This window comes from Penicillium crustosum, assembly GCF_028827405.1.
Source record: "Penicillium crustosum strain IBT 35664 chromosome Unknown utg000003l_segment0_segment0, whole genome shotgun sequence".
Classification (NCBI taxonomy): domain Eukaryota; kingdom Fungi; phylum Ascomycota; class Eurotiomycetes; order Eurotiales; family Aspergillaceae; genus Penicillium; species Penicillium crustosum.
This window is the reverse complement of record NW_026623124.1, coordinates 1,953,207-1,975,745: the sequence shown is the minus strand read 5'-3', so window position 1 is coordinate 1,975,745 and position 22,539 is coordinate 1,953,207. Positions and strand designations below refer to the sequence as shown.

Below are 22,539 nucleotides of genomic sequence, written 5' to 3'. Positions count from 1 at the left end.
TCATGATTTGAGATGCAGTGTGCTCGGGGCAGATAAAAGGGGACTGAGGCGGCGATCAATCGCAAACAACACTCATACTAGAATGCGCAAAGATAGCAAGTATACAACATACAATTCGGCGGATGAGACATAGAAAGAACACAGAGATAGGAGATCGAGTTAGTAAAAAAACTTCATGAAATGTTCCCTTTCTCTTGAAGGAAGATAGCCCATATCAAGTTCTCCCTCTATTCATCGTCCATGTCAAGATCAATAGCGTCGGGGTTGGCCTCGGCAACAGCTGGTGCTTGGCTGGTAGGTGGAGGACGGTTACCGCCCTCTGGACCGCTCGTGGCAGCCACGAAGCCAACTGGGGCACGGGCTTGACGTTCCAATTCCGCCATGGCATCTGCGCGGCGTTGATCATCATCACCTTGTTCGCCTGTCTGGGGTTGCTGTTGGCTCCTAGCAATGGCTTGCGATGCAATGAAGTTGACATCGGTGCTGCAAATAATGTTAGAAAATTCGTTATCAGCTTGATGGTGGTGGAGATCACATACTTGTATTGAGCTTGAACACTTCGCTTGATACGAATCATTTCGCCGAAAGTATCGTCGTTTCCATGGTTGACTTCGAATAACTCCCACTTCTGCCAGAAGGGAGCGTTTGTGCGGGGATCGCAGAATTGAGACGCATGGCCATAAATCGCGCGAGCACGATCGATCTCGCCCAGTCGTCGCTCCATCTCGGCAAATTTGAGGCACATTTCTTTGGCCTCTTGGTCGGGCAGGGCGGCAATGGCGCGCTCGTAGATCGGTCTGGTAGATGTGAGACCGAAGTTGGAGGCCGATTTTGTGATGTAGAATTCGAACATCTCGAAGCGGTCCTCGTCGGACACTGCCCGAGTTGCACGCTCGTAGATCCGCATTGCGTGCCGTGCGAGACCACGCTCTTCTTCCAAGTTGCCGTACATCAGGTAAAGAGACTTGGCAAACTTGGGAGGACAATCCTCCAAGGCCTGCTCAAACAGGTCGCGGAGTCGCTCAATGCCGATCTGCCGGTCCACAGCCTTGGTCAAGTACAAGTTCCAGAGTTCAAATGCAACTGGATACATGAAAAGATCCAAGCCTCGCTCATATACCTTGAAAGACTCTTCGAAGTATTTGTTTTCTTCTAGGAGATTGGCATAGTTAACGACGGTTTGGGGTGTGGCGATGCGAAGCTCGAAGATCCGCTCGTAGACCTTTTTGGTTTCATCCAAAGACGAAACACTCTCAACAAGATCGACATAGAAACTCCATAGCTTCCAACTCTTGTGGATTCTTTGCTGTGGGGACAGTGTCTCGTCGAAATAGTCCACCGTCGATTTCTTTGGTGCCTGTGTCGCCTTCGCCATAATATTGACTGCTTTGTCGAAATTCTCGGCGCGGAGCTCCATTTCAGCCCATTCACACCAGGTCTCCGCTAATTCAGCTACAGACTTGAATGGAACTTTAACAGCCTTGTCGAAAATGACTCTGGCAGTATCCAAGTCCCCGCCATTCTCATAAAGCTTTGCGTAATTAACCCAAAGTTCAGAGAATTTCCCAAGCGCTTTCTTGGGGTTGATTGCAGCAATGGCATCTGTGTAGGTACGAACAGCTTCTTCCTTGTTATCACCCCAGAGCGCCACTCTCTTTTCCCATTCGATGACGTTGTGAGGGTTCTGGCGTAGGAGTACATCGTTCACCAAGAATGGTCTGCGGTCCATCAGCTGCTCGAAGCGCAGCATGCGGAGGTCAAGATCAAAGTCGGCGTCCTCGTCAGCTTTGCCCTTGTCAGAGCGGGCGGCTGCGCTTTCCATCAAGCTTCCAATGATAGACTCCTCGAACTCGACATAGGAGTCGAAGATGAGAGTGAAATCACGAACCGTCATGACAGTAGTGATTCCCTCCTCAAAGACATCCCGTGCCTTTTCGAAGTTGCCTTTGGTGATCCAGTACGTGGCCAACCCAGCCCACAGCTTGCCCCTCTGATCCGCAAAGCGCGCGATACCACTCCGCAGAATGGCGTCAACATCAATTCCGACCTGAGGGCCGGTCTGAATCTTCTTGGCCTTGGAGACTAGGAGATCAACCATTTCCGACCATAACTGGAATGGGCCCTTGCCATGCTTGGACTTGAATCGGGAGTCGTCGAGGATATCCATGAATTTCTTCACGGCTTCCGTATATTCACCGTTGTCAACAAGAAGCTCTATATAATCCTCGATGTTCTCGGGGTGAATTTGCATGTACCGAGCAAAGATCTTGACAGCAGTCTGTCCTGAAGCAGACCGAGCGAAGCCTTTGTACAGTCTCCAGATTCGGTTGTGCTGTGTGACCGGCAAAGCGCGAAGGGACCGGTCGAAGGTTCGTCGAGTCTGGGTCACCATGGGTTGCTGAAGCAGGAAGGAGAGGTACATTTCCCAAATGCGAGGCATCTTGTTCAGAAGGATCAGGGCTCGTTCGAAGAGTGCGTTGACTTTCTGGTACTCGGCACGATAGACCGTAGGATTGCGGCCCTTCAAGTGGTTTGTTCGGAACTCCAGATACTAGGATGGTCAGTAAAAGCAGAGACATGGGACTTTTTTTTAAAAAAAAAGTCACTTACCATCTTCCAGAGCTTGTATGAACGTGGTAATTGCTTGCAAGCGCGCTCCATGACCTGATAAAAGCCGTTAGATTAGTGGTAATCCTTAGCGACTCGGTTGTCGTGGGTGAAGACATACAAATGCTTGCTCATAGAGCGTGCCATTTTGCTGTTTGAATTCGATGTAGGCAAGCCATGGCTTGACACTGCTAGCGTCGCGAAGCAAATCTTGTTCGTAGATAATATCTTGATCAGTCTAGCGAAGAAATGCAAGTTAGCCTGAAGTTCAAATGGTCCAATGGGTCAAAACTTACAATCAAGTAGAGGTCCGGCCGGGACGCAGATGGTCGATCCATCTCTGCGTGCTGCCGGTGGGATCTCGGGGGCAAAAGCGTCCCTGGCATTGCGCCACTCAGTCGAGCGAAATCCAATTACACGATCAACGTGTCAGCATAAAGGAAAATTGCATAAACAAGAAGCTGCTGGCGTGCGCGTTTAAAGCCAAACCTGTTGACGGATGAGGTTCCCACACTGATTGTGGCACGTGATTCATCTGTATCAGGTGGGCGGTGGAGCTTTATCGGCGTCATACCAATGTGGCCGCGTTGCTCAAGCTGAACAACAAGGACTATATTGTGATCTTTGTTCTGCTGCAATCATGTCCGGCGCTGTGGTGAGTTTATTGTGGAACTGAACTCTCATATTGATTCCATCTGACCTCTATTCAGGGCCGAGAGGCAGTATTCCCAACTCGCCAATCATTGGGGTTGATGAAGAACAAGCTCAAGGGGGCGGAAATTGGCCATAGTTTACTAAAGAGAAAGAGTGAAGCTCTAACAAAGTATGATTCCTGTGCCTTTCTTGCTTCTTACAGTATATGCTGACCTTCTATCTAACAGGCGTTTCCGAGGTATGAAATGCGACACATTCCTGTTCCCCACCTTATCGAGCCGCTAATCATACTTCGACAGACATCACACGTCGCATCGATGAAGCCAAACAAAAGATGGGTCGGGTCATGCAGATTGCTGCCTTCTCGCTAGCGGAAGTGAGCTACGCGGTAGGCGGAGATATCGGCTACCAAATCCAGGAGTCCGCCAAGCAGGCTCGTTTCCGCGTGCGAACCAAGCAAGAGAACATTTCCGGTGTTCTTCTGCCTACATTTGAAAGCTACACCCAGGAGGGCGTCAATGACTTTGGTCTGACAGGTCTAGGAAAGGGAGGACAGCAGATCCAACGCTGTCGGGAGACATACGCACGGGCCGTAGAGACATTGGTGGAACTGGCGAGCTTACAGGTATGCATGGTATCTATACAATGGATTGAGATATTGCTCACCAATTGTGCCAGACTGCTTTCTTGATTCTCGATGAGGTGATCAAGGTTGTCAACCGAAGAGGTAAGTCATCTCTCTCATGGATCGTGACGGCTGTTAACTAACTTGTGTGATACAGTAAATGCAATGTAAGACCGGAACTCATGAATTCGACCCTTGTTAGGGATACTAATATATAATCAATAGCGAGCATGTTATCATTCCTCGAACCGAGAACACTATCAAATGTTCGTACCGTCTACTTTGAGCGTCTCTTGCACAGGCTAACCATTCTGAAGACATCAACTCCGAACTCGATGAGCTCGACCGAGAGGAATTCTACCGCCTGAAGAAGGTTTCAGGCAAGAAGAAGAGGGATGTTGCTGCTGCAGACGCTGAGATTCTCGCGGCCCGGCAAAAGGCAGAGCAAGAGCAAGCGGCAAACCCCAAGGCACCTGCTGCTACTTCTACTGCTATCTTTGCGAAGGAGGAAGAGACGGCAGACGTTCTTGGCGAGCAGGAAGACAACGATGTCATCTTCTAGACTGCTATTTTGTTTCGTATTGATACTCTTTTCTTGTTAACATCTTCCTTGACCGCGACATGTACTACTTTGTATGCTCATACTCGTTTTAGCCCCATGGCTCGTTCCATCTACTTTGGGAAATATTGAACTTCATGTGATACGCAATATTGACGCATTGCGATAGCAAGAGAACCGTGATAAAGCTCTCCGTATTTCTAATACACATGTACCTGAGACAAGACCTTCCAAACGCCAGAAAGAACAAGACCGGGATATTTTGTAGGATGCAACAAACCACCCACGACTACTGTCGTTGGTAGGTAACGCGAATCGCCTTGCCCTGGTCGCCCATGGGCATACCCGACGTAGCTTCCTTGGCACTGATTGCTCCAGCCTCGGCCTCGTATTCGACGAAAGCAATTCCCTTGCGACCGGGCACCAATCTGACTTCTTGGAACCCTTCGAACCGGCCGAAGATAGCAGACAGACCTTCCTGTGTTGCATCGTCCGGCAGTTCCCGCAAGAACAGGATCTTGTTGGGTGGGAGGTACTCGTCGGGTACGACAGCGGTCGCAGCAGCAGTGGTGGGCTTGAGGCCGGCACCTTTGGTGGTCTTGGCTGGGCGTGCGGGTTCGACAGCGGCAGCAGGACGCTTGAGTTTCTTCTGTGCTTCGAGGGCCTCGTGGGCTTGTTTGCGCTCTTTAAAATGAACAGTATTAGCATGGATTGAGTCTTGAAATATAGTCGGCCAGTATCTGTTCAATGTACCTTTCTCAGCTAGGCGTCTCCGCTTGTGAGCCTCCAGCTCGTCGCTGCCACCCTCCCGCTGGACTGTCGCATCGCTGGGTGTCTTCGCATAATCCAAAACCATGGGCTTCTCGAAGAGATCGAAGCCATTGATATCCTCAATAGCGCGGGTAGCGGAGTCGACGTTGTCAAAGACGATGAAGGCCTGGCCTTTAGCTTTGAGGTTGGTCTTTGCGACGACCTCTAGAATGGTACCATATTCAGAGAAGATCTCCTCCAGGGCATGCTTCAACTGGTCGATCTTGATTCGCTCATCTAGATTTTTGACCTAATGAGGAACCCGTCAGTATGATAATGCGGGACCGGAGTGGTGATATGATAGAGGGGGAGGGACAGGCGCACATATACTCTGTAAAGACTTGTTAGCATGGGAATTGATTATGCATATATAGTATAGCACTCACGTCGCATTTGGAGGAATACCAGCTGCGGAGACGGCTGCCATTTTTGCGACTGTTGGAGCTCTAGAAACCAGAGAGGTCGAGCTTCCGGTTGACTTGAGGCGGAGGGAATGAATTGGGGAAATAAATGAGCATATGATGCATAATAGTGAGGCCTATCACATCGAACTAGCATCATTGGTCTAGTGGTAGAATTCGTCGTTGCCATCGACGAGGCCCGTGTTCGATTCACGGATGATGCATTTCTTTTTTTCTTTTTTTCTTTTTTTCGCCTATTGTTTCTGTCGATGGTAATTGCTCGAGGGCCCACATAATTACTTTTCCACACACAACTTGATTTTCCACTGTATCCTTTACTCCATATGGCTTATCTCCCTTAAAATTAGGTCGCCCCGTTTTAGTTTTTTAGTATGGGTGACGAAGTATGCATTAAAGAATAACAAGGTTCCAAGTGTTACATTTTGCTAAGCACTAAGAAACTGATCATCTTCATATTTTGCCTATTTTTGATCTGCTCATTTTATTAATAGAAGTTAGTACACGTAACTATATCCTTGGACTTAGCTTAGGTCGGGTTGTGGGTTGTGTCGATCCCCGAGATCAAGATATTCGGGTTGTAAATGTAAGGTTTGAAAAAGATAAGCCCATTAAGGGGACACCCGTGGACACGTGAAGTCTTGGCTTATGCATTCGCCCCACTCCACTGAGACCGACCTGCGGATCTCCGTGGTATTCCTTCAGGCTAAGGGGTTGTGTGTACCTGAAAATCCCCCTCCCTCAATCCCCCGAAAACCAAACTATGTATTCCTCAAGGAACTAGCTGGCCACCTGGTCACCACGAACAAGATGTACCTCACATCGCTACTATCTCTCGCAGCCCTGGCGGGCATCAGTATAGCCAAAACCCCAGGCTGCGGCGAAGATATACCTTCCAAATACCCCAAAGCGGGAGAAAGCGAGTCCCTCAGTCTCCCAGACTCAGACCGAGAATACAGATTATTCATCCCTGCCAACTATGACAAGGATACGCCAACAGCAGTATACTTTTCCTTCCACGGCGCGTCGCGGGACATGGTAGAGGAAGAATCTCTGTCACAATTTTCAAACCCGGAATTCAACCCCGACGGAATCGCCGTCTACCCAAACAGCCAGAATGGATACTGGCTGTCCAGCCCTGCTGCAGAGACGTCTCGCCCCAACGATCTAGACTTCACCAACGATCTGCTCACGCATCTGGAAGAAACCCTCTGCATCGACACAAGCAAAGTATTCGCGGCCGGCAAATCGAACGGCGGTGGCTTCGTCAGCGTCATCGCCTGCAATTCCACAGTTGGAAGCCGGTTTGCGGCTTTCGCGGCTGTCAGCGGCGCCTGGTATGATACCGACGACATTAAGGGCGTGGGGCCCTGCGCCCCCGCTAAGCGGGATTCGGGATATCCTTTCCTGGAGTTCCATGGGACGGTCGATACGACAGCACCTATCGATGGTGATGGGGAGTCCAAGCTGCCTGTCATTGATGTCTTGCAGGCCTGGGCAGCTCAAAATGGATGTGCGAACAATTCGCAACCGACCAGCAATAAGACCATCTTTGATGACCCGGTTGTGAAGCATGCTTCTTGGGACTGTAACGGTCTGACAGGCATTGTCCAACATTACCGTGAGAGTGACAATGGCCATTGCTGGCCAAGTACTGTTGGCAATGATGACTTTACCCGAAATGCTGCACAGTGCCCGTTGGGCAAGTCTGAGTTCAATGCAACTCAATACATATTTGACTTCTTTGCGGAGGATCACTCGAGCACATCTACCACAACAAGTACTGGCACAAGTACTGCCACAGGTACTTCCACCGCATCTACAAGTACAAGCACTCACAACCAAAGCCCCAAGATTTCACAACCCATGTCCTTCTATGCTTTGTATCTTATATTCTCAGCTGTTGTTATTAATTCAATGCATATTTGAGTTCTACGGTATCTCTGTGGAGATGCTGTCTAACCCTCCAAAGAAAAAGCGATCTTCAAATTATCCACCTGGGGCTTTAGCTGTTTAGGCGAAGCAGACCAGTCTTCGTACTTGGCAATCTCAGAGTCTGTCACAACAAAGAGATATTCTGCAGCACTTGATCGGACCTAAAATGAATCAACTGTCAGTACCGCAAATCCATGGGGTTGAGGGTTAACGTACCCTTGGGAAAGGATGCAAAAGCAATCCGGTCATCTTCTTCAAAACACCATCTCGCAGGGAATCAATCCTTGATAATGCAGCATAGACTTTGACCGCAGCTTCCAGCCGAGCTATATTTGCAGATCTGAAATGTGCTTTCTGGACTAGCGTGAACAGTTTTCGGAAACTAAAGAGAAAGAAAATGTCAGTGGATGGTATAGATATATAAGCAATAGAAGAGGAGTTCACAAACCTTGGATCCGAGCCTGCTGGGATAACAGAAAGGTAGCTGTCAATTAAAAATGCAACAAACTCGACAGCAGGAATGGCAAAACGGTCATCGTGAAGGTTGTCACTTAATACTGTCGAAAGATCTTGTAAGAAGACCATCAATATCTCCTGGCGTCGGGGATCGGGCTGAGAATTGAGGAATTGAGTCAGAGCTGAGCGAGATGCTCGGACGAGACCTTCCGCTCCTGAGATAGCAGAGGTAGCCAGTCCTTGTAACAAAGGAAGACGAAGCCAGTCAATATCCTGCAGAGTAAGTAGCTGAGCAAAGTACTCTTGTGACGAAACATGACTGAAGTGCTCGAATTTCCTGTTTTTTGTAAGCATTCGTTATAAAAGTGTGTTTTATTGGTAGTTGATTACTTTTCAAGCGGGGGTAGATCCCCTGCTGATTCCCAGAAGCCTTGTAGAGAAAGCCATGCTTGTAGTCTGACCTTGTCCAGCTTTTCACATGCAAGACGGCAAAGACACCCAACCAAATTTTGAATAAGTGGTGAGCGTGATGCTGGGTCCGGTTGTTGTCTTTGAAGCAAGATGGTGACTGCTTGGATTGCCTCGACTCGAATAAGAGATCCAATATCACCTCTTCTGTCAGTGGTGTAATCATTCAAAAATTCGACGAAGTTGCTCGCAATTGTGTCGGTGGTAGCTAAGAATTTGTTAACCTATGTTCATAACGGCCAATAAAAAAGAGTTATTAAACATACCCATATATGGCAATATACTGGTGGCCAAGCACTTCACAGCAGCAACCCGTTTCTCGATGAGCTCTTCCTTCCCGGTGTAACGAAGAATCTCGGTGACGATATCTTCTTGGACGTCACTTTGTGTTTTGAGTTGCTTGAACACTGTACCAAGTGCTAAAATTTGACCACGGCCTGATGGTAATCTCCATGAAGTACGGAGATGAGAGAACCAAATACGCACCGTTTCTTCCTGTTTTGAAGGCGATAGGAGAGGAAACAGCTGCGCCAAGGCGGTTGAAGATGTTTCAACCGAGATATCATCACTTCGAGAAACACAGAGCGACAGAATTTGGAGTGTTCGGTCCAGAAGTGGCTCTAATGGTTGAGCCAGGCCTGTTGTGATGGTAGACCGAGAGAGCGAGGAGATCAAGCAAGATGATGCCTCTGCTGTCAACTCGGGACGTGAAGTTTGGAAGGTCAAGTCATCATCGGTAATGCTTGATGCAGAGTCAAAGATATCCCAGATATTGGCCACTTGAGAGGAAACAGCCCTGACTTCCGGGCTATCTCTCTTAGCTGCTGATGCTTCCCATTGGAAAGTAAACGCATCGACCGTGGCAGCAATGGACAACAGACAGCCATGTCGTGATTCTACATCATTCCGAGAGATCCTGGAGAACATCTTCAACAATTTATCTAGGACCAGGTTCATAGTTTTGAATAGCTCCTGCGTACTCAAAGTTCCAATCGCCTTGGCAGCATGTCTTCTGGACTCGGCATCTGGAGAAGCAATACCTCTCCAACCCATCAAAGCGTCCAGAAGTGGACTCCAGTAAATCTGATCCAGAGACGCAGTTGCTTTAGCAACTTCAATTAGTGCGCGAGAACGCCGTGCAACTGCATGATAATCCACAACCTGCACGAGGGGAATACCCTGCGCGATAGTATTGGGGTGACGACCAATCAATTCTTGCAGCGCAGCAGACGACCCGCGTCGGATGTTCCCAGATGGATCGATACACGCAGCACAGATGAGTTCCACGGCCAGCTTTTGCAGAACATCGACCTCTTTCTGGCCAGATTGCGACGCCACTACCTGGGGCTGCAACGCGAGGAGTTCTCGTGTTGTATATTTTCGAGACATGGCCCAAATACCGAAGCACGCCGCATCTCGAACACCAGTTCCCACAGAGCCACCAGCAGAAGACCTTTGCTCGAAGCCCAACCCAGACACAAGTGATTGAAGAATCTCCGGGAGTTGGTTGATAGGAGGTGCCCGGCGGAAAAGTAAATGCGACAGTGTCAGGATTAATCCTTGCCATCGCTGGGCATCGACTGCACTGAGATTACGTTTAAGGGTGTGTGTGCCAATCTTCCTTGCTTCAAATGGCGTCACGAGAGAGCCATCGTCTTTTTCGTAGAGGATATTATCTCCCAGCGAGCCAATGACTGCTTCGATGACCTCTGTCCCCATTTCTGGATCTAATTTCAATGTGATAATGCTGAGTGCTTTACTCGCGGCAAATCGCACGGGTGTATCTTTGTCGGCCAAGGAGACCAAGAAATGATCGATTGCATCTTCCAATATGGTCGACAACTGATCATCCGTGATGCGGGCGCCACCTCGCTCACTCAAAGATAAGGCCATGACTGTGATGTTGCGAAGGATCTTGACAACAATCTTTCTTGCCAACGCGGAAGACTGAATTGTCGTGGATGTTGAAGACTTCCCTTGAGATACACTGAGAGTCTGCTGGAAGACATAATTGATCAAGGGAGCAAAGTCCTCTACCTGGCCCGATGCGCCCAAGCGAGCAATGAATGTGAGAACCCCAATACACGCATAGACAGAGGGCGATTCGACGTTCTCCGTCGGCTGGATTGTAGCAAATGCCCACTTCGTTAGGCCTGTGAGCATGCCGAGAGCTTGCATGTCTCCACGCAAAGACAATCGTGCCAAAAGCGCTGTCGCTGCCTCGCGTTCTTTGCCCGACGCACCAATATAGTGCAACGACAAGGAAAGAAGGGACCTGGCAATCATAGGAGTCTCAGATGATAACCAAGTCAACTGTTGCAGATTGTCGTGGGGCACCGGGATGTTATCTGATGATAAAGAAGACAAGTCAAATGGAGCAAGCAGAAGATGTGAAAGCCAGACCAGCATCACATAGCGTTCTTCCCAGATGAGTCGCTGGGTTTCAGATTCAACTAGTTCCTCGGAATTGGATGGCCGGACCGCATCCCATTCGATGAAGGCCCGAAGCATTGAATCAAGGTATTTCGGCTCATTATTTAAAAACCTGCTAATCACTTTGACGCCACGGACTTTGCAGAAAGTGTAAAGCAACCTGCAGATGGCTCTTGGTAGAGGATACTGATTTCCTCCCTGGGATGACTTCATCGACACAGAACCATACTGGGTGCGATGCTTGATCAAATATGCTAGAAAAGCGTCCACTAAAGGAGGTAGCAATGTCTGCAAATGTGGATCTAAGAGTTGAGGCCATTCTTGGAAGGGTTCAAGCTGTATTTACCATTAGTGAATAAGAACAGAAATATAGTCAAGAGATATAACTATGCGGTGCGGTCTTACAAGGCTGACAAGCTTCTCTGTTTTGGTGACCTGCGCCCATTTGCGTGGGGTGCGGAGGGGAGTGCCAGCTTGGGCTCTCCACAATAGCGAGGGCAGCTTTGCGGAAAACTCGGACACCAAATCCCCCGAGGCCCGTTGAAGCTTCACGTCTTTATCCTCAGCAGCATCCATGGTGGAATGGGTGATGTAGTGCGTCTTGAAGATTGCAATGTTGGGAATAGCGTCAACAGCGGGACCGGTCATGTGACACCTAAGTATATAAAAGTTCACTATTTGGTTCACTAGATTTCTTCTTAGATAAATTACCAATGCTCTTTACCCGTATGAGATCCTTTATAGATCTAATATGTACAAGCAGACACGAAAGAGGGGAAATATATTTTATATTCGTCGTGCAGATATGATAATTTATGTGGCCTTTGGCCTTTGAAGCTGTTCCACCCGTCGCTCAACCTTGAGAAGCTCTTTTCGAGATCACATTCGCTCTACCGCTTCTCGGGATGCCTTCGCCCAGTCCACCATTTTCCAGAAATAAAAGCCCTCAATCGACACAATAATCGACTGACCGATAAGGATTCCACACCAAAGCCCGAAAATGCTCCAGTGTAGACCAAATGCCAAAGCAATGCCCAAAGGCAATCCCACAAGGTAGTAGATCGAGAGCTGAACATAGCTACCTAGATCTGGTCGTCCCACAGCCCGCAGCAGGCTATTGAGGGAAGTAGCCACGGCATCGGGAATTTGAAGTACAGCACCCAATGGAAGTAAGAAGAAGATGTAGTGCCAGACCTCGCCGATATCACTAAACAAGCCAGGGATGACACTCCGGAGAGCAAGAATCACAAGCATATTTGATATACCAGCACCGAAGGCAGCAAAAACCATAACCCTAGCTGCGGTTGCCGCACGCTGGAGGAAGCCCGCTCCGATCAGATAGGCGATGTGAGTACCGCCCGCAACAGCAATGGAAAACGAAATCTGGAATGCAAAGTCCGAAAGTGTCGAAATAGCAGCCTGGGCTGCGAGCTCGGTCGCACCTAGCCGGGATGAAATGAGCGTCATGATTTCCCATGCAAGAACCTCGGCTTCGATCATTAGCCAACTCGGGATGGCAAGCTGCAACATTGGACCCCAGCCGCGCCACACCTCGACAGAAATTGGGTGCCAGCATTCAGATCCCTTGACGAAGATGACGTAGAATGCCAGAAAAACGGGCAGAAGACTGTTTGCGACCGCAACGGCGATAGGCGCACCGACAAAACCCCATTGCAGTCTCTGGAAAAGAGGATATCAGTGCATGGCTCGGGGGGAATTCTAAGGTTGAATAACATACCCAAACAAATAACCATCCCATGAAAATATTCAATGTGGAGCATATCACCAGAACTACCAGACTAGCGCTGAACAATCCCTGTGCCTGGAAAAATCGCTTTCCGGACTCAAAGCACGCATAGCCGGGAGCGCCTGCAATGGCAATTTTCAGATACAACCCCGCAAGAAGAGCCGTCTCCTGAGATTCAGACGGTAGAATGAGGAGAAAGATTCGATCCGCATTCCACCATATAGCTCCAATTGGGATTGTGAGGACGAGCATGAAAAGTGTCAGGCGTTGAACGTGAAGCCCGACCAGGGTCAGATTCCCTGAACCATATGCTTGAGGGCATAAAGTATCCAAACATGTTGCTAGGCCTTGGAAGACGAAATATCCAGTGATCTGGGCAGTCATGTTGGCCAAGCTCACGGCCCCGATTTCGCGTTTGCCGAGATGGCCCACCATGAAGATACTAGAACCGGTCAATGCATGTTGAAGTAGGAGCGATATCATGAGAGGGACAGAGTATCGCGAGATGATTGCTAATTCCTGTCGCCATCCTGACTTCTTGGAATTGTTTGCTGCTTCTGGGTCGATGTTGCGTAGCAATGGGGAAGACTCTGTGGCCCCCTGGTCTTCGGAGATCATCGTGGGGGTTTTTTTTTCTTTTTCTTTTTTAGGGCAATGGGAGCTCTCTGGATCCCCAACAACACACTCTATTTTTTTAGATTGAGTTCATTGAAATACAATGACAAGGATGGTTTAAAGATCATTGAAAAATGGGGGAACATGTATTCAGCAAAAGTGGAGATGTGATGAACAAATCAAGCCTTGCATTGATGGCGACACTTCCATTAGCAATAGTTGCTTTACGCCTGAGCTGAACTCCACTGATATACATGGGCATTCGTACTTGGCATGAACCTATCATTTACAAAGTACATCACGCGTTACATATAAGTAGAAAAGCCGATCTGCATATTTTAATCCGTTTTCACTGCCTGTATGTTGGCTACGACACGGATGAGGGGGAATATATCTTTGAGAAAAAGACATCTAGAAAGAATATCTAAGAATACATCCAAAAAGACTAAAAAACTAAAAGACTACTGAAAAAGACGTCATAAGGTCACATAAGCGACTATACTATTGTTGCTTCATAAGGAAAAAGTTGTAGCATGTCATTCAGTAAACTACTTGTACATGGCTCAAAGTTCACACGCTAAGTTGTCAATGAGGGTTCGAAAATTCCCTGGAAAATCGCACCATGAGAGAAAGAAATGCATATCAACCTTGGCATAATTATACCAGGCAGTATCATACCTGATTGTACTCAGTCTCTCTCTCAATTGCGAGTGAATCATGGAAGACCAGGGGATATTGTTTCCCTTGATTTATTTGATATAGATTTGTAAGGTTCCTTGTGGGATGCATAAGACTGATTGCAACCAGACAATCTCATCGATCTTGGGCAATATGACGGAGATTAACGATCAGGATCCGGGGAACCCATGGCAGGGCCATCAAAGATTGAGGCCACCAACTTGTCATTGTAAGCTTTCGCGAGTTTTGTCACGGTCCTTTTGATGTGCATAACGATAATTGCAACAGCTAGGGTGTTCCAGACATCATTATCAAAATCTGAAAGGTCGAAATGACCAAGGAACTTGATTCCTTGGGTTAGGGTTTGGGGATGGGGATTGGTGTCTAGAGAGATAACAGATAGAACAGGTCCACAGAGGACGAGCCCTATCAATGCCGGCCATGCTACTTCGCTATCATCGGGTGTAGCAAGTAGGCTCTGCCAGGCGTTCGATAGCTTCTCGAATGCTTTGGCAACCTTGTTAAAGGCTTCTTTGGGCTCTTCGTCCTGATTTTGGCAATAGATGATATGCACAGGGGGCGTATCCGGCTGGACTCTGACACCAGCATCGCTCAATGCCCACCGTAGATATTTCTCTATTGACTTCTTGATGTAGATCCCAGGACCGATGTCAAGGATATTGCAGTAGTCCCTCACATTGCCACATATCTTTAAAATCTCTTGAAATGCACGGATCGCGTAAAACTCCGAACACTTATCGTTCTCAAGGACAAAATGGGATTCGTTACGTTCAATTTCATCATCTTTCCCAGAAAAGAACAGCGATTCTGGAAGGGTAGAGAAATCTTTCTCCCAGTGTCTGTGGATAGTTGGCATGCAGCCACGAGTAAGAAGTTGATGGGCCGTCCGCTGTTCGTCTGGTGACAGGTCGTGGCCTTGGGGAAGTTCTACTGCGTCAAGTAGGCGCTTTGCCCTTTCTCGGGTCAGCTTATTATTGAGCAGCTCGTCATCCCGCCCTCGTGCCGGAATGAAGTATTCTTCCTCACTATCGTAGTCAAGGTCACTTGGCTGAGACATTGACCAATCCGAATCCGCCGTCCTCTTCTTCTTCCTGGCCTTTTTGGCCTTGGGCTTAAGCGAGCGGCCATCCTTGGCCGAGGTATGCAAAGCAGCTCTCTTCACTCGCTTCGCGCATGGCGAGGAGGGAGAGTCGCTGGTATCGCTGTCATCCCCATCGCTCGCACTGGTAATCTCGTATTCAGGCGAGGTGGGTGGATCGGAGTCCCATTTGTTATCTCCACTGATATTGGTATCCACGGACGGCTTGCGCTCTGTCACAGAGCCCTCTGGCTTGAGTTTAAATCGCTTAACCAGCTGCTCAGGCTCCGTGTCGTCAGGGGGAGAGCCCGTTTTTGGGCAGTGGTCGCCTAGTATGGAAGTCAGTAAAATGTAAGGAGTGGCGAGAGGGAGATTACAGAGGCCAAATTGATATGATAAGCTATGATAAAGAAAAGAAAAACTTACAGTCTGACCATGTTCTCTGAACTGAGTAACCGTGTCAGACATGGTGTTCAGCGATGAGGAGTTTGGTGGCTTTTCAGGATGGTTGAAGGGAGGAGCTGCAACCACCGGTTATGACAGGACCGGGGTAGCAGGAGAGGAAGAAAGAAGTGAGAAAGCTTTGTGGGAGCTTCGTCCTCACAAGCGTCGAATCTCGGGGTCGTTGTCCCAAGTCTCGTTGAACTAGGCTGGAGGGGAACCTGATTCCGACCTCTTAGAGAAGTCGATGTGGAAGTCGATATTGTCGACTTCGGGTCGCACCCTGTTGATGGGAGGCAACAGGGGGATCACGTTCTCAAGCCATCTCTCAATGGAATGGGAGCTCAACTGCTGTTGGCCCACCTTCGGGGTGGACTGAGAGTGGTGTTCTTTGTTGCCCGGGGGCGAGGGTTCTTTGTTTCCCGAGGGCAGGTTATCTTTGTTGCCCGAAGGCACGGTCTCAGCGGTTCTACTCAAAACCCGAAAGCCCCGACGAAACAGGCGTTTAATTTTTGGCAGCATCTTTGACATAGACCTCGGTAGCTTGATCTATTTCTGGAACAAAGGAAAGAGGCTGGACAAAATAAAAAAGATATGGAAAAGAAAAGAAGAGATGAAGAGAATAAAAGACGAGGACAAAGGTAAACAAAAGGAAGGTCCACGGGTGTATGTCCTTTCGCAAGGGGAAGGCACGCAAGAGAGGAAGGTACAGACAGTTTGGCTTCCTAATTGGGAAGGAACGAGGTACTTGAGCCCTTGACTTGGAAAGAGGGCAGTCGTATCCCGGAACTTGATATACACTCATAGACATGTGTACATGTGCATATAGAACCATGATCCAAACTACAAAATAGACAGATGGGATATATTAGTTCGTATTTGTATCTCCTTCTCTCCATACCACGAACCGCTAGAACATAACACTGGACATAACACGCACGAGTCCCCCAACGGACCTACGCTATCTTCATGGATCTTCATGGATCTTCAAACTTCGTCATTTCTCATCAAACTCTCATCAACCTGGAACCACTTCACACGCAATTCCCATGTAGGAACCCGTCCCCTCCCCTTTTTTGGACATCAAATACCCGACATAGAATAGAGTCATAAACCCGACCAGTCGGAAGGAAAACTTAGAAGAAAAAAAAACAACCCAAAGAGGGGGGAAAATAGAGCAAGCAATTTAGATAAGCACACAAAGGAATCGAGAAAGCAAAAGCAACCTGGAGGTTTCATTAACCAGGGTATCCGGTGGTCGAAGCATGTCAGTGAGGTCCGGTCCACACCGGCACTTAAAATGAAACTGCGCTTGGGTATGTTGAAGCAATTTGAAGGGCAAGAAGTGCTGGAAAGGGCGGGAGACCCGCGGCGCCCTGAAGAAACCGGACGTGTCGGCATTAAACTCCCGATGAACCGAATTGACACCCTCGTCAACAACTCGTGACAGGTGTCCAAGCAAGCGATAATTATCCCGATCACACATCGGTGAAATCAAGCAAAGTCAGCAGTGTAGGAGAATCCACGGAATTCTTCCTGCATGGCTTGTGAGAGCACTAAATACAAAAGAGGTATCGGTTAGTTTACAGTTCATCTTCTAGAAAGCACACACAAAGAAACAGCCAAGATCTTACCAGATTGCACAGGCGTCAAGACCGGGGTCACACTGGTGAACTCCTGGTCGAAGTTGCTGGTATCGGTGGGACTGCTGATTGTGGGGATGAATGGCGGGGGGACCCGCTTGTGGTAGATGTCATCCCAGTTGATGTTGCGGAAGAAGGCATGAGACATCACTTCTTGGGCATCGGTGGGACCGGAGCCCAGACGCAACTCGGGCTCACGAGTCAACAACTTCTGGAGAATCGACACAGAATCGCGAGGCATATGAATGGGGTAGAGAGGCTCGTCAGCAAGAATGGCATCGTAGATTTCATCCTCATCTTCACCACGGAACGGAGACTGTTGCAAAAGCATCTGGTAGATGAGAACACCGAATGCCCACCAATCCACAGCCCGTCCATACTTCTTGTCCAGCAAAATCTGTAACAAAAGTTAGCTCATCGGGACTTCAAAAAAACAATCAAACTTGATCCCACTTACTTCTGGGCCCATGAATTCGGGAGTACCACAGAACGTGCTTGTTGTGCCACCATACCACATGTTCTCCTTGCAGAGACCATAATCAGCAATTTTGATGTGACCATCCATTGTCAGCAAAATGTTATCGAGCTTCAAATCACGGTAGATGACACCGTTCTCGTGGAAGTACTTGAGTGCCAAGCAGACTTCGGCAGCATAGAATCTGAAAGATGTGAGCATTTTCAACCGCCAAAATAGGGCTTAAACTTAGGCATAGGACTTACTGTGCTCTCTTAAGGCCGAATTGGCCACGCTGAATGTGCAGCATGAGATCACCACCACTGATATACTCCATGACGAAATAGACACGAGTTTCAGTTTGGAAACAAGCGTGCAAGTTGAGAAGGAATGGGTGACGTTCCTTGTTTGCGATCAGGAAAACTCGCTTCTCGGACTTGGTGCTCTCCACTTCATCGTTCTCGATAATGAACTCCTTCTTCAACACCTTGATGGCATACAACTTGCGAGAGCTCTTTGTTTCAGCCAACATGACCTTTCCGAAATTACCTTTTCCAAGAACAGCAAGGAAATTGAAGTGATCCAATCCAATGCGAGCCTTTGCCTGCGCTCCAGCGTCCTCCTTGGTAGGAGATGCAACTTGCTGTTGTTGGGGAATTTGCTGCTGAATGGGCTGCGGAGGTGGCGCCATTGGATAAGCCGCAGGCTGCACCTTTTGCATAGCTTGGGGTGGGGGCTGCTGCGGGAAATTGGCATAAGCGGATGGGTCATAATGGGCGTGTTGAGGCTGCTGAGGTGCCTGGGGTGGCGGCATGGGACGGCCCATTTCGGCTAAGATTTAATTAGTATCAAAAGTCTATCTTGACGCAGGATCAGGGATTGCATACTTGGGGGTTGCTGGGGGCTACGTAGTCCGGCGGCGGCGGCGGCAGCGGCGGCGGCGGCGGAAGGCCCTGTGGGCGATTTCGGTGGCACCTGTTGGCGCTGTGCAGCCTGTGCAGCAGCAGTTGGTGACTGTGGAGTCATGAAGGAGTTAGTGGCAGCGCTTACCGCTTCTGCGGAGGGTTGTCTAGGAATAACCCCGTAGGGTCCTTCCATCGGCTTCTGGGGGTAGGAGAGGGCAGCGTTGTCTTGAGCGGGTTGGGGCGGACCGCCTGCTCGAAGGGTACGGTTGCTGAGGCCAGAACTAACAGAGGCAGACTTGTTGTGATGCTTGGTGCGAATCAACGTCTCTAGAATTTGGTTGGCGGCTTCCATCGTCATTCCACAGAAATCGGGCACAAGGTGAGTGCACTGAGCGTGACACGTAAGACTACATTCTATAAAAGAGGTCAGTATGGACTATAAAGAAGCGGTGATGTTAGTGATGTGCCTACCAGAGCAGCGCTTGGCATTTTTGCGTCCAAACGGAAGCAAATAGCCGCAGTGGCAGCACCAGTTCGCGGAGATGTTGGAAAAGCCTTCGAATCGGTGAGGAATGCGGTGGTTGATTTTCTCCTCGTCCGGATCGGTCTCGTAGTTGGCTTTGCTGATACACTTGGTGACAACCTTGGGGTAACACTTGCGGTGGCAGGTGTACTTGCAATCCGCACATTGCATGCCGGCTGCATACTTGAGGAATTCTCCACACAGTGCACAGCGCATAATGTTGTAAAACTGCTGGGTGACGAACTTGTGGCCCTGCTTCTCGTGAACCTCCTCCTTCTTCTGGCGAACGGCACCTTGGCGATTAAGACCAATGTCGAATGGACGGCGGTCCTTCAATTGTTTGGCTATATTCAGTTAGCACACAATGCTTCTCTTGGGGGTAATGCAAGTTAGTCTTACCGAAGCTCATTTGAAGCTGAACTCGGCCAACCGGTTCTAGGGCAAACCACGAATCGATCGTCACACTCGGGGGAGCATTTGAGCTCTCGCCACCGTGGTGTCCATGTGCACCATGCCCAGAGGTGCCCGGACGTCCTCCGGGGCTAGGGCCATGTGAAGTGCCCATAGGAGAACCGGCTTGGTCATGTCGAGGGGATCCGCCATCGCCCATCTTATCTGCAGACACCCAGCCAGATGCATTGAGCTCCGTCTCAATCTTCTTGCGACGCATCTCCTCTGCGATGTCAGAAATGCGCACCCAAAGCATACCGATTGGTACTGGGCGATCTCCCGACTTGTCATAAACAGTCAATTCGATCTCGTTCGCCTTATCGATATCCATGGAAAAGCTTTCGTCCAACCATTTATCGTTTCGGGTGGCCTTGGTTCTCGCTTTGATCGTGTCTTCGACCTTGACGACAATGTATGTCTCTGGTCCTCGAGAGAATCGTGAACTAGCCGCATGGTCTACGTCCTTGACCGCATGGATGCGCATTGTCAGCAGACCCGTCAGCGGCTTGCGCATGTTCGGAGCACTAAGACTCTCATCTGTACACTAGTTAGTACCCATGTCGCATTATGCTCGCAAACAAATTGCTATGTTTTTCATACCGTCTGGTGCATCGGCGGATTCAATATCAACATGAAGATCCTCGTATCGCTTCAGCGCCTGCTTTAGAAGCTGAATCTTTTGGTTACTCTCAATGCGACGACCCTCAGCGTCAGCTCGGCTCTTCCGATCGCCCTCATCCTGGTACAAGCGGACCATCTTTTCGATTCCGGCTTTATATTGCATTTCCACACTCAACTTGAACTCCAATTGAGACAGCATGAGTTGGATCTTCGGCCCGAGGTACGGAGTGTCATACTTGATCAGATCTGAGAGATAGCCATTCATATTAGCATTCCAAGCGATTTAAGCGCAGCGTGGCTTTTTTTTTTTTGGAGGGGTTTGGCGGCATCCAAGAACGTACCCAGCTTCGTGTAATTGGGCCTCGCCTTCGGGATCGGAGCATAAGGTCGGGGGTCGGCATATGGGGCACCGGAAGGCATGGAGCCGGAGCCACCCTGAGGGTAGTGACCATCACCTTGCTCGCCAGCGTATCCGGGGTGGTCTTTGGGGGGGAGGGCCGGGCCTCCACGCTGACCGGGTGAGCCACCATCCTGGTTCATCTGGCGGATCTGTAATTCTCTCATTTTCTCCTCTAGGTAAGCGATATTCTTGCGGCCATCTCGGATGTTGGCGTCGACTCTCTGTTGCACGAGGGGGTTGTCGGTCGACTGCCGCATGTTACTGGCAGCGGTGATGAGGGCCTTCTCCCGCTCGATCTTGCGGAAGACCGAGGCGATCAGCTCGTCCCCATCCATGATGGCAGGTCTGACGAGGGGCAAAGAGCAAGGCTGGCTCAAAATTCAAGGGTGCGCTTGCGCCAGATCGAGGTGGGTTGTAGGTGGGAGAGGATTCGCGGGGCTGTTGTTGACAAGGGGCGCAACGGGCGCGGGTAATGCCACTTCGGAAAATGTGAGACAGGTTACTCGCGATGATCACCCAGTCGATTCACGACCGAAATTGGATTGATAAAGGCCAGAGAAAAAAACAGAAGAACGGATCAAATTGGTGGATGTAAACAGAAAGAGAATCCTTTAATTTTACCCGATGGGATTGGATCCAGGAAAGAAGTCCAGACGAGAGTTACGGGGAGGTCCGTACTACCACGCACCTCCGATAAGGAAGTGGCGAAAACTGTTTGAACACACTGTATTGCATTAAACAGTATTGACATGTGAGTCTTTCTAGATCTACATATCTTGTAGCTTATATCTTATGTCTTATGTCTTATATATCTATATCAACCTAATGATATCTGCTTACAGATTCCTCAAGTCGGGCATACTCCTAGGTACATATGTATATATATGTATCTACCATGTACAAACGCACACATGTATAGTATAACAAAACACACATCATACTTCCGAGCCCTTTAACTTTGAAAAGTGATCGACAATAGCCAGAACGGTCTCAACACCCTTGGTACTTCACTGTACTCCGTACGATGTTGTAAAAGATTAGAATTGTCGCTTTGTCAGGAATTTCTCATCGGGCACAGAGATCGTGCCACATACCCCTTACTGCATACATTGAGGGATAATAAGGGATCCTAGTTGCTTTTAATGCACTCCGGAGGTCTTCGTATCTGATGACCAAGTCATCTCTCTGTCTTTTGCCGGCTAAAACTGGTGATGTCACTAGTTCCTCAACCAATAGAGGAAGAAATACACTACGAGGCCAAGGCTCCGAATGGAATACACAGGGCATTCGTCCTACTTTTACTATTGTCATGTAGACTAAACCTGATTATTTATCATTTATCTACGAATAGACCTCGAATTCCAAAGATCATATCCTTGTCAGCCCAACGAGAGACCTCAGGAATATGGTAATATATGAACCTGGCGAAATTCAAGATGATTCGTTCGATTCACACGATATTATGAAGCAGGAGTGAGATTTGCCTATTGTCCGCCCTAACCGCCAGATTACAATCTCATTGGAGGGATATTTGTCTAAATTGAAGGTACCAGACCAAAGAATTAATACTTTCCTCAAAGTGTGAGGGGTCATACATGGTACGCTGGACTGGTTGTCAAGAGGCTGAAATCCAAATCGAATTTCCATGCAATGCAATGAATATATCCTCGTGGCATATCATTCGTTCGCTAACAACATCCGCATATAACCATCCATGGATCCATGGATACTATCTAAACAAACAAATCGTAGTAACAAGAGTATGCTTGGCGTCCAGCCGGGCACTAGTTCACCTTCCTTATTGGGCCTGTGTCACTGTGAGTCAATACTATTTGGAGAACCTTCGCAAGATGAATGTCAAGCAAATGGTTAAATTCAAGGAGATATTACAATGAGTTGGAAATGCCTATTTGCCGGGGCATGTTCTATAAGAAGTATCACTAAGAAACACATACGGAGTCGGTACACCGGATTTTAGACAGACATGCCCAGGTGGC

The 22,539-nt window shown here is 48.7% G+C and overlaps 8 protein-coding genes across 8 annotated transcripts; 2 read left to right on the top strand and 6 right to left on the bottom strand.

The window, feature by feature from the left end:
* Positions 1 to 227: 227 nt before the first annotated feature.
* On the bottom strand, positions 228 to 2,993 carry N7487_007804 (mRNA splicing protein SYF1; the record flags this gene model as incomplete). The annotated part of the gene is made up of 5 exons (XM_056875534.1): positions 228 to 483; positions 540 to 2,551; positions 2,611 to 2,664; positions 2,729 to 2,845; positions 2,904 to 2,993. The coding sequence occupies 5 exons, from the start codon at positions 2,991 to 2,993 to the stop codon at positions 228 to 230; spliced, it is 2,529 nt and encodes an 842-aa protein (XP_056727722.1).
* A 254-nt stretch (positions 2,994 to 3,247) lies between these two features.
* Positions 3,248 to 4,448, top strand: N7487_007803 (H(+)-transporting V1 sector ATPase subunit D; the record flags this gene model as incomplete). The annotated part of the gene is made up of 8 exons (XM_056875533.1): positions 3,248 to 3,262; positions 3,318 to 3,430; positions 3,489 to 3,499; positions 3,561 to 3,886; positions 3,940 to 3,988; positions 4,044 to 4,053; positions 4,112 to 4,152; positions 4,204 to 4,448. The coding sequence occupies 8 exons, from the start codon at positions 3,248 to 3,250 to the stop codon at positions 4,446 to 4,448; spliced, it is 810 nt and encodes a 269-aa protein (XP_056727721.1).
* Positions 4,449 to 4,734: 286 nt separating this feature from the next.
* N7487_007802 (U1A/U2B'/SNF family RNA-binding protein) lies at positions 4,735 to 5,682 on the bottom strand (the record flags this gene model as incomplete). The annotated part of the gene is made up of 4 exons (XM_056875532.1): positions 4,735 to 5,129; positions 5,199 to 5,505; positions 5,580 to 5,586; positions 5,642 to 5,682. The coding sequence occupies 4 exons, from the start codon at positions 5,680 to 5,682 to the stop codon at positions 4,735 to 4,737; spliced, it is 750 nt and encodes a 249-aa protein (XP_056727720.1).
* Positions 5,683 to 6,484: 802 nt separating this feature from the next.
* N7487_007801 (CE1 family esterase) lies at positions 6,485 to 7,603 on the top strand (the record flags this gene model as incomplete). The annotated part of the gene is made up of 1 exon (XM_056875531.1): positions 6,485 to 7,603. The coding sequence occupies one exon, from the start codon at positions 6,485 to 6,487 to the stop codon at positions 7,601 to 7,603; it is 1,119 nt and encodes a 372-aa protein (XP_056727719.1).
* A 29-nt stretch (positions 7,604 to 7,632) lies between these two features.
* N7487_007800 (tubulin-specific chaperone D) lies at positions 7,633 to 11,614 on the bottom strand (the record flags this gene model as incomplete). The annotated part of the gene is made up of 6 exons (XM_056875530.1): positions 7,633 to 7,770; positions 7,826 to 7,991; positions 8,058 to 8,402; positions 8,456 to 8,741; positions 8,800 to 11,302; positions 11,372 to 11,614. 6 exons carry the CDS (start codon positions 11,612 to 11,614, stop codon positions 7,633 to 7,635), a joined length of 3,681 nt encoding a protein of 1,226 aa, XP_056727718.1.
* Positions 11,615 to 11,845: 231 nt separating this feature from the next.
* N7487_007799 (MATE family efflux transporter) lies at positions 11,846 to 13,331 on the bottom strand (the record flags this gene model as incomplete). Its single annotated transcript, XM_056875529.1, has 2 exons — positions 11,846 to 12,646; positions 12,705 to 13,331. 2 exons carry the CDS (start codon positions 13,329 to 13,331, stop codon positions 11,846 to 11,848), a joined length of 1,428 nt encoding a protein of 475 aa, XP_056727717.1.
* Positions 13,332 to 14,169: 838 nt separating this feature from the next.
* Positions 14,170 to 15,573, bottom strand: N7487_007798 (uncharacterized protein; the record flags this gene model as incomplete). Its single annotated transcript, XM_056875528.1, has 2 exons — positions 14,170 to 15,434; positions 15,540 to 15,573. The coding sequence occupies 2 exons, from the start codon at positions 15,571 to 15,573 to the stop codon at positions 14,170 to 14,172; spliced, it is 1,299 nt and encodes a 432-aa protein (XP_056727716.1).
* A 1,143-nt stretch (positions 15,574 to 16,716) lies between these two features.
* pkcA (protein kinase c) lies at positions 16,717 to 21,078 on the bottom strand. The gene is made up of 10 exons (XM_056875527.1): positions 20,484 to 21,078; positions 20,122 to 20,388; positions 19,471 to 20,058; positions 19,020 to 19,415; positions 18,694 to 18,962; positions 18,531 to 18,657; positions 17,910 to 18,474; positions 17,647 to 17,848; positions 17,181 to 17,586; positions 16,717 to 17,102 (listed from the first exon to the last, which is right to left on the bottom strand). The coding sequence occupies exons 1-10, from the start codon at positions 20,875 to 20,877 to the stop codon at positions 17,041 to 17,043; spliced, it is 3,276 nt and encodes a 1,091-aa protein (XP_056727715.1). The 5' UTR covers positions 20,878 to 21,078; the 3' UTR covers positions 16,717 to 17,040.
* Positions 21,079 to 22,539: the final 1,461 nt, after the last annotated feature.